The sequence below is a fragment of the Symphalangus syndactylus genome, chromosome 23, assembly GCF_028878055.3.
Source record: "Symphalangus syndactylus isolate Jambi chromosome 23, NHGRI_mSymSyn1-v2.1_pri, whole genome shotgun sequence".
In the NCBI taxonomy this organism is placed as follows: Eukaryota; Metazoa; Chordata; class Mammalia; order Primates; family Hylobatidae; genus Symphalangus; species Symphalangus syndactylus.
In genome coordinates, this window is record NC_072445.2 from 39,116,981 (window position 1) to 39,127,080 (window position 10,100).

The window sequence follows — 10,100 nt, forward strand, 5'->3', positions numbered from 1 at the left end:
CTCCCATCCCTTTCCCCATTGTCACTAGCCCTATGTGAGGAATAAGTATTTGTTCCTTTTCAGATACCCACATTATTGTCTTTTTCTAATGTTTTTCTGACTTCCATTTCTTTTCCTGCCTAAAGAATTTTTATTCCCTCAAGGCGAGGAGGGGAGAGGAAGGCTTCTACTGTCATCATTTCTTCACAAATTTAAAGTATTGAGAATAAATTTTTACTTTTGATATTTTTGAGATTCAAAGTTCCTTTATCTTAATTTATTTCTCTTCATACTTTTAAAAGCCATATTGAAATTAGTACAAACTTATTTTTTGGTTTTAAGATTTTTGCTATAACAATGCTGAGCAAAGGGCAGAGGGTATCCATTAACTTCATTGTTGCCTGAATTGAGGGGTGGGTGGCAGTGCAAAGGGTGGGAGCACAAAGAAGAAAGAAATATTAACATCAGCTAAGAAATCAACATATTATCAGGCTATATTGTACTTGGTTGCTTCTGTGTTACTGGACATGAAATATGATCTGGGAAATGAGATTAAATTGGCTTGAAACATAAGAGTCTCCCAATCCTTAGCCATAGTTTCAGTCAGCCCTGGATGAAAGATGGAAAAATTTGACATAGATCTCATAAAGGGAATTTATTGCTTCCATGGAGATTTTTGATTGAGGTTACTGAGGAATTAGGTAGCTGGGCGGCTTACCCCAGGCATCTCTTAGTTGGTAACACTTGAGAAAAGAAAAACAATCAGGAAGTCAGGGAAAGAATTCAAAGGCATTTGCGAGCTCTGAGGGGATATAGCAGCTTAAGTCCCAGAGAAGAGGTGAGAGGAGAAACATTTGCAGGAGAAAAGGGATATGATAAATCAGGCCAGAGAATAGTGCTAGGTCATGTAGCAAGTCCACTCTTCTGCTCCTGTAGATGGCGATGCACCTGCAACAGGACAGACATGAGATCGATGGGTCCGAGGGGGCTCCTGTGTGCTCATCATGCCACTTCCCAATTCCCCTACAACTTTCAACCATATTCATGTCAACAACTCCCTCCCACTTTCCTTCCTGTACCTCCAGCTCTAACAAATCTCAATCTTACCTTCCCTTCCAGGATGGGATTCACAAGGGCCCTTGGCGTCTGGAAGCACCAACTGAACGCAGGCCTCGGATGATCAAGACGGTCCCCACCACAATGCCCACGAGGCCCACAGACAACCCCAGGGCGCAGACCACAGTCTCTGTGAGCTCTGACATAGGCGCTGGAATCTCAGGCTCTGTGGAAGTGAAGTTGTTGAGGTCAGAATGCAGAGCATGTTCATGTGCATGTGTGTGGGAGGGGATGGGGTGGAGGGTTGGCTTTGCAAAGACTGAAGTTCCCCAGCTTAGGGAGGCGAGTGAAGTCTATTATTAGAAATCCATGAAGTGGCAGGCCTGCTCCCACCCTGTGGAGTGTACTTTCATTTTTAATACATCTCTGCTTTTGTTGCCTTATTCTTTCAAAAAAAAGATAAAAGAAACTCATGAAGTGTGGAAAACAAGTTTTGGGAATAAGGAGTAAAAGGCAGGAAGTTCTGAACTTGACAGACAAGAAAGCATCAAAAAACGGTGAAACTCATCCTTACCCCAGTGTTTCAGAAGAGGCTCGTCTAGGCCCCAGTGCTCCACCTTGCAGTCATAAATCTCATCAGCAGAAGGGAGGAAGGTGAGGTAACTGATCTTGAAGAAGGAATGATCACTCTTGGAGAGGAAGCTGGTCTCAGAAACACCTTCTGTGACTGAGTGCCCATTGCTCAGCCATGTGATGTTGACCACAGGAGGAAAGATGTTGTCCACAAGACAGATGAGGGTGTTGGGCTGACCCAGTGTCACGGGAGACTTGGAAAACACTGTGACCTCAGGAATCTCTGTGGTAAGGAAACAGCACTGGTGTGAAGTGTGAATAGCTTGCCCTGAGCTTCTGCATTACATCCTGGAAGAGTCCTCCTACCAGCATTTCACCACCTGATAGTCAAAGAGGTCTTATTTACCTTCTGCTTGGGAGCAACGACACATTGCCTCTGCTTTATTCCTGTGCCCTTCTCTCTGTGGGCGTGTTTAACAAAGTAGGAGTTTGATAAGACCTCTCCTAGAAGGATTTACTGAATGCATAATGGAAAAACCCTTATATTACATGGGAATATGTGATTTTAGAGAAGGGAAATGATAAAATTTCAGCAATTGCCATGAGAAGATCTGGGGACCTCTTGGAAAGAAAATAATGAAACTTGGTATAAAGGGATAGATTGAGTAAAGAAAGGCAGGATGGTGGACACATACCATTGGTAGCAGCGGTAGAGTTGGAACGTTTAATCACGATGTTCAAGTTATGTTTTAACACAGCGATGTTTGTCAGTGCACCCTGCGGGTCAAACCTTCTAAATTTGCTGAACATAGGCAACTGCCAGACAGTCTCCTTCCTCTGCAGGTCCACATAGAACTCCTCGTCTCCATCAAATTCATGGGTGAACTGGCCAGAGGGACCGTAAGACTGGTACAAGTTTACACCGTAAGAGGCAACATGGTCAGCTGATGGTGAAGATGACAAGCAGGAAGGCAGAGAACAAGGGAAGAAAGAACCTTAATACACACAATGATGGAAGAAACTGACTTTTAAATATTATGGGCTTTGTCTTTGGCACAGTCTGTGGACATTTCCAGCCCCTGCTTCCTCCCCTCTTCCTGCTAGTAGTTGTCCAGTTTAAAGTGTGCTTTCTTTCCCACTCTAGTGTGGGATACACAAGGGCAGAATATCGCACATCCAATTTTCACAATTTCCTGAGTGCCTGGCTCATCATGGACTTGTGATTAAATAATGTAAATGAACAGAAGAAGGAATGAATCAGTTATCATAGTATTTAGCTTTCTTAGTCATAGATTAGATTTACTTCCCTCTGCTTCCTAAGATTTATCTTTCACTTAATTCTTTCATCAGTTAATACTTCCTTTCCTCTCAGGACTGGCTCAGAACAGGACACTCTACACAGAGATCTTTCTTTTTTTTAAAAAAGGAAAAGCATGCAGGATCTTATTAATTTAAAATAATTTCTGCTAACGATTTTTAGGGTATAAGAAAGAGTATAACGAGAACGATAATAACATTACAAAATCTATAATAAATAAACAATGCTTCCTTCTAAGGTCTCTGTTGTGTTAATAGTAATGGTCCTTAGAGGACAGCAACTGATTTCTTCTGAAATGAAAAAGTGGGAGCTCTACTAGGTTTTAGATTTCTATCATTCCCTCTACCTTTTTTTTCCTCTGAAGGAGGTTACTAAATGTCTGCAGCATTCTGACTTAACATTTATATTCACCCTTTTTCCTCTAACGGGCAGTATGCTTGTCTGAGGATGCCAGAGCAGAATGGCAGCCATGCAGTACGACTCCAGCCAAATGAGCCGAACCGAACATTCTTGTCAAGACGTGTGTAAGCCTTTTACCATTGTATCTTTCCTTCCTTCCCCACTTTCTGAGCATCCACAAGTGTCAGACATAGCAGGGGATGTGTAAAACACCAATCAGGCATCGTCTACCATTATGGAACAAATTGAGTAGTGGGAGAGTCAGGTAGGTAAGGGAGCAGATACAATGTACTGTAGTAAGTTCTGTGAGGAGGATATTGACAGCCTTATGGTCTAACATCCTTCACAAGTATTTGCGAAGCAAACCAAACTGCATTATCCTTTCAAGTTCCCCGGTCTTTGCAGTGATCTGTTGTTTTTCTCCCTGAAATGAAATTATCTTTTAGGACTTCCTGGAGAAATCCTAAAATCCATCCTTGAGGTTTCTGCTTAACAACTTTGTAGCTAAGTCCTCTCATCAACATGTTTTTGACCACGTTATGACCTCCAACCCCTCCATCTCAACTTCTGGCTGTCCAAGTTTGTCTATTCCTCTTCCAGCTCACCTTCTTCCCTATCCAGTATGACCACCCTGGATGGTCTTAACAGGCCACCAACAAAGCCTCCTTAACCTTGCAATAAACCTTGACTCTTTGTTCAAACATAAATATATATGGAATATATGCAATTCTTCTTTTCATCTGGTCACCCTGCTGGTCCAGCTGGAACCAAGTCACTTGTATAGTTTCAGCCTCTGCTGAGTCCACTGCCTGCTCAGCAATGGCCTTCTACTTTCCTGCACCCCATACTGTTTCCATCACTAGTCTGAGCACCCACTGCAGGGAAGACAGCATGACTTTGTCTTTGAATCCTTAAAACTTAGCTCACTGTGTGCTCAAACATGTATATTAAATGACAGTTGCTATATTTGAGGACCACATAGATTTTGGGGAAGACTGACAGGCACACAGGTAGCAGAACCACATGAAGGCCAGGATGAGCCATGACCAGGGCTGCGTTCTGACTTGTTAGCCCTAAGCACTCTTGCTTGTGTGGACCCCTTCCTCCAAAAAATAAGGAAAATAATATTTTATGACTGAATTGGTGTAAAGACAATATAATCTAGGCTGAATTAAAAGTTAAAACATTTTCTTAGGCTCTACAATTTCATTTTTTTATAATTTTGAAAGGAGTTAAAACATTCTCATGTAGCTTTACAGTATGGAGGGTCCCCTGCACTGCCCACATTGTGCCTAATGGATGAGCTGAGCCTGACCAGGGCACTCTGGTGTGAGGCTGAAGAAAGGAAATTTGGAACAAATAAGCCAAGTGCTCTGGAGAAGCAGGTGAAACTTCCACTGCCAAACAAAATCAGAATGGGAGCAGCCACAGTTAATAAGGTTGTGAAAGTTTAGAGTACCTTCCAGTTCACTTCCCCTTTTAACTATCCAACTTTTCAACTTTTGTTTTACAAACCCACTGCCCATCTCTATAAAGGAGCAGGGAGTCAGAGATGGATCCTGAAAAGGAAGAGGAGAAAGGAATGCATGAAGAGAGGTGGAAAGAGATGGATGACAAAGGCAGAGGAGACTAAGAGACCAAATAATTAATCTGTGCTTCCTTCCTTCCTTTTTCTTTCTTTCTTTTTTCCTTCCTCCCTTCCCTTTCTTTCCCCTTCCTTCCTTCCTTCCTTCCTTCCTTCCTTCCTTCCTTCCTTCCTTCCCTTTCTCTCGCCTGCCTGCCTGCCTTCCTTCCTTCCTTCCTTCCTTCCTTCCTTCCTTCCTTCCTTCCTTCCTTCCCTCCCTTCCTTCCTTCCTTTCTCTTTTTCTTTCCTCTTTCTTTTTGAGACAGGGTCTCTCTCTGTTGCCCTGGCTGGAGTGTAGTGGTGCCATCACGGCTCACTGCAGCTTCCACGTCCTGGACTCAAGTGGTCCTCCCACTGCAGCCTTCTGAGTAGCTGGCACCACAGGCACGAACCACCATACCTGGCTAATTTTTATTTTTCTTTTTTGTAGAGATGAGATCTTGCTATGTTGCCCAGGCTAGTCTCAAACTCCTGGGCTCAAATGATCCTCCTGCCTCGGCCTCCCAAAATGCTGGGATTACAGGCATGAGCCACCATGTCTGGACCACTTTTCTTTTTATAGGACGTCATTAGATGAGGTGAAGAACAGGTAATTTGGGTTGATAATATAAGAATAAAGTAATTTAATTTACTAAGTTTTTCTATAAATTCTCAATTTTAAAATAAAAGGATTCCTTATTTTGCTAAAGAAAAGAAATGTGAAGCTACACCTGTAATAGACATATGGAAAAAAAATTGACATTCATGTTTTCACTATTTACAAAGCTTAGCTACATGCCCATTTTATTTGATTATTTGTGAGGTGAAACATATGAGGCGGCTGAGAGTAAGTGAGGACCATGTGGTAAAATGATAGTTGATGGCATTCAGCCTGCTGGACTCCTTTACCCACTCCCCACCTGTGCCAGTTCCCATGTGGAAATGTGAGTAAGTCTGAGAGAAAGAAAAGGGCATCTTTCTTAATGTCTATAGCATGTATAATTGATGGAACTATTTACCCCAAGTTCGACTACAGGAGACATATGAAAAGCTTCAAAAGTTGTTCAGAGAAATTTGAGAGCGACACTTCACAAATTTTTAATAATAAAAAATTCTCCACCGATGGAAACCTCGCTAATTTTTGAGGCAATCATGATGGAATGATATAGAGACCTCCAGGCTGTAGTCACTGAATGCAATATAAACAGAATAGCATCCTTAGTGAACGCCAACAGCATAGATAACAAAAAGAGTAGGTTGGGGCTCTGGTTTCCTGAAGGAGGAACAGCCATAATTTTTAAATCTCTTAATACTGAAGGGGTCCTTAGGAAATCTCTAGTTTCCCTGCAAATTGTTTTCTCTCTTTTCCTTCAATTTCCTCTCCTCCAGCTCCAGAGAACATCCCTCACTCATGCACTCACCCACAATGTCTTCACCTCCACAGAGGCTCATCACGGTGGTCAGGGCGAGGGCCGCCAGCATCAGAGCCTTGTTTAGGCTCATCCTCTTCCCAAGGCAGCCTCAGCAGTTGCTATTCTGAGTTGTAGAGCAATTGTGCGGACCTCGAGACAAGGAAATCTGAAGACACCCAAACCAAACCTTGCCAGGTCAGGTTTTGGCCAATTAGAAAAATCCCCTATGATGACACTTCAGTTACTAGTTGAAGAGTTTGTATTAAGAGCCCTGGAAAGAGACAGGGAAATCCCCTGGTTGTGATGCAGCCTCCGCTCAGAGTGGACTTGAGGAAATGTGCTATGACTAGAGGGAGGACACTAAACTGGGATCTTCGCTGGTGTGTGCATGTCTGCCAGTGGCAAGAGGGGTGGGCATTTCTTTTCTTTTTTTTTTTTTTGTTTGAGACGTAGTCTCACTCTGTCACCCAGGCTGAGGTGCAATGGCGTGGTCTCGGCTCACTGTAACCTCTGCCTCCCAGGTTCAAGTGATTCTCCTGCCTCACCCTCCCAAGTAGCTGGGATTATAGGCACCTGCCACCACACCTGGCTAATTTTTGTATTTTTAGTAGAGACAGGGTTTCACTATGTTGGCCAGGCTGGTCTCGAACTCCTGGCCTCATGATTTGCCCGTCTTGGCCTCCCAAAGTGCTCGGATTACAGGCAAGAGCCACCGCGCCTGGCCAGGGGTGGGCATCTCTGAGCAGTCTCATGGATAGATGAGGTCATCAATTATATGGCATCCTTCAGGATGTTCTGGGTTACAACCTCCAGGAATTTTTCCCTGAGTTGATTTCCCTCCCTGGCAGTCCCCATCGCCTCCCCTTTCTCTGGCTTCTGTACGTGGGTTAGCTGTTTTTCTTTTTGCTTCCATAGTGCATATGGAATTATCCAAATGTTAAATTGACCCCACCTACCTAGGGATCTCTGCTGGTGGTAGCCAAGCAATACCTTTGCCTTTTCTACTTGTATAAATCCAGTTGGGTAAGTTCTTCTCAAGCTCTCAAAAGATCCAGGTGGTTTTGGCCAGGGCAATAAAAAGGGGTTATACTGTCAGATGGTGCTGTCTAAAGTAACTGTATGAGATTTTATACAGTTTTTCTTTGCATTGAATAATCTTTATGTTCTGTGTTTTGGTGCTTCTTGAATATATTTAAAGGAAATTTAGGGACATTGATTACATTTAAAATTTGGCTGGCTCAATTACTCCAAGAATTTTTTTAAAAAAATTAAGAATGTCAAGTCAAAACTTGAGGGTAGAATAAGGAGAATTGCACTGACTTAGAAAAATGGTTTTCTTTTCTTAAACTACCAGATCTTTTAAAATTTGTTATCCTACCACATTAAAATTCCAAATATTTGCAAGGCAGTAGAGATTGAGCCAAAGTTAGTCATTAGAGCAAAACTTATTATTTTTTTTCAGTTACATCTATTTTCTGTATGTGACAGAAACCGTAAGTTAATGGAACTTTTATTTAGAATCACTCTGTCCTTGGTAAATGGCCTTCTGAGATTCTCAGCACTGTGTTTTACCTCCCACTGGCAGAGACTGTAAAAAACAAGGTGAAACAAACAAAACAAAAGTCCTGACACCCGAGAGCTGCCTGGATGCAATTAACAAGGCCTTGGGGTTGCTAGGAGCTAGCCTGGCACTCCCAGGTGGTTTTGGTTCTCCTGTTGAAGATAAAGGATTTCATAGAATATCAGAAGCAGACAGGTACTTTGTGAGCACAATGAATTCAGACAGAACACCAGAATGCTCAGTCATCATGTCTGAACCCAGACAAAACATGAATATTGTCCAAACCACAAAAATAACCAGGCACATCTCTCTCGGGAGTGATTACTGCTTCTTTACCAATCACATCTGTAGCCTCAGGAGAGTCTTCCGTCCCTCTAGGTAGGATTTATTAAGCTACCCAATCATAGCATTGCCACCCCAACCCTCCACTTTCTGTCAGAATCCAATTAAAGGCAAAATCCCTCTTTCTTCAATCCTCCCCAAAATCACCTAAAACAAGCACAAACCTTACAATTGATTAATGGTCAATTTTATGTGTCAGCTAGACTGTGATCCCCAGTCATCAAATCAAACACTAATAATCTAGATGTTGCTGTGAAGATATTTTGCAGATGTCATTGAAGTTCATAATCAGTTGACTTTAAGAATTTATCCTAGAAAAACTGGGTGAGCTTACTCTAAACTGTTGAAAAGCCTTAAGAGCAGAGTTGAGATTTCTCTGAGGAAACAGAAATTCCCAGTGGATCTCTGATTTGCCTAGCCCACCCCCACGGATGCAAAAATTAATTCCTTGCATCATTCTCTTAATATACATATTCTCCTGGTTCTACTTCTTTGGTTCCAACAATCTCTTGCTGAGGGGCTGCACGATTCTCATGTTGAGTTTTATCTAACATTGCAATGAACAATAAAGCTGACTTGTTCATTCAAGGGTATGCTCCTGCTGGTCTTTGGCTGGAGGCATTGAAGTACCTCATTAGGCAGTTATGAGGAATGTACATATACTGCACTTGGAATGAAAAATTCTTAGGACTCTTTACATATACGTGTCATATTTTAATATCATCCTCATTTTCCAAGGAGGACATTAAAGCCCAGAGAGTTGAAGGACTTTTCCCAGGGTCACACAGCTGGTAAGTGGTACAGATGTGATGCTATGGGGCAAGCCATGAGTCCTTGTGAGGAGTGATGGGTGAGAGTCTCCTTCTGTGCGAATTCAGAATCCAGTGCCTTAACGTGATTAGGGGATATATTTGACTCTATAGGTGGCTTTATTCTTTCTAGCTCCTGCCATTGTGAAAGAAGAGGGTTTTTGAGGTCCCATTTGAGATGTGCTCCCTTTACCACTCAATATCCTTCTTGCTGTGTAGCAAATAACATGTTTTTATCTTTTTTCCTGTATCCAGACTTACCTGCTTTGTATCTCATGTTAATTCCTTAGGACTTTGGCAAATGAACAAAATGTTTTGGGATGGTACTACAGAATTTCACCTATTAACATTACAGTTTAAACAACTCAACTCCAGTTAAGAAGTTAGGGTGTTAAATGTGGGATTAGAATTGTATTTTGGATGGGAAGTTGAGGGTGCAGTTTCAGATCTCACATCCTGTGGGGTGAAGGGAAAGTCCAAGCAATGCAAAGTCATTGAAGAGATAATAGACGCCATTTCTTTTTCTTTTTTCTTTTTTTTTTTTTTTTTTTTTGAGATGGAGTCTTGCTCTGTCGCCCAGGCTGGAGTGCAGTGGCATGATCTCGGCTCACTGCAAGCTCCGCCTCCCGAGTTCACACCATTCTCCTGCCTCAGCCTCCCGAGTAGCTGGGACTACAGTCGCCCACCACCATGCCCAGCCAACTTTTTGTATTTTTAGTAGAGACGGGGTTTCACTGTGTTAACCAGGATGGTCTTGATCTCCTGACCTCGTGATCTGTCCGCCTTGGCCTCCCAAAGTGCTGGGATTACAGGCATGAGCCACCGCGCCTGGCCCAATAGGCGCCCTTTCTATCTTTAACCTAGTTTTGTCTCTCTTCTCCTCCTGCTTCATCCGGCCATAACACAGTGAACCTTGTTCCAGTTGCTTCTGTCTTCAGGTCGTAATTTTAATGTAAGGTAAAGTAATAAGTAAATGAAACTCAGAAGAACAGTATACCATTTTAACAACAGCTAATTTGTTACCTTTGTCTAGTAGAAAGAGAAAAGG

The 10,100-nt window shown here is 42.5% G+C and overlaps 1 protein-coding gene across 2 annotated transcripts; it reads right to left on the bottom strand.

Annotated features, from left to right (window-relative positions):
• Positions 1-615: 615 nt before the first annotated feature.
• Positions 616-6,522, bottom strand: LOC129472888 (HLA class II histocompatibility antigen, DQ alpha 1 chain). 2 transcript variants are annotated; one of them, XM_063632380.1, is made up of 4 exons: positions 6,350-6,522; positions 2,304-2,552; positions 1,610-1,891; positions 616-1,261 (listed from the first exon to the last, which is right to left on the bottom strand). In XM_063632380.1, the coding sequence occupies exons 1-4, from the start codon at positions 6,429-6,431 to the stop codon at positions 1,107-1,109; spliced, it is 768 nt and encodes a 255-aa protein (XP_063488450.1). In that variant the 5' UTR covers positions 6,432-6,522; the 3' UTR covers positions 616-1,106. The 2 variants fall into 2 exon arrangements, with proteins under 2 accessions (XP_063488450.1, XP_063488451.1); XM_063632381.1 differs by having other exon boundaries at positions 1,088-1,261; positions 6,365-6,482.
• Positions 6,523-10,100: the final 3,578 nt, after the last annotated feature.

Coding starts and splice junctions, on each gene's coding strand:
- LOC129472888 (XM_063632380.1), bottom strand. CDS start 6,431: ATGAGCCTAAACAAGGCTCTGATGCTGGCGGCCCTCGCCCTGACCACC. Junction 1,892..2,303: donor CTCTACCGCTGCTACCAATG/GTATGTGTCCAC, acceptor TCCTTACCACAG/AGATTCCTGAGGTCACAGTG. Junction 1,262..1,609: donor GCCTCTTCTGAAACACTGGG/GTAAGGATGAGT, acceptor TCACTTCCACAG/AGCCTGAGATTCCAGCGCCT.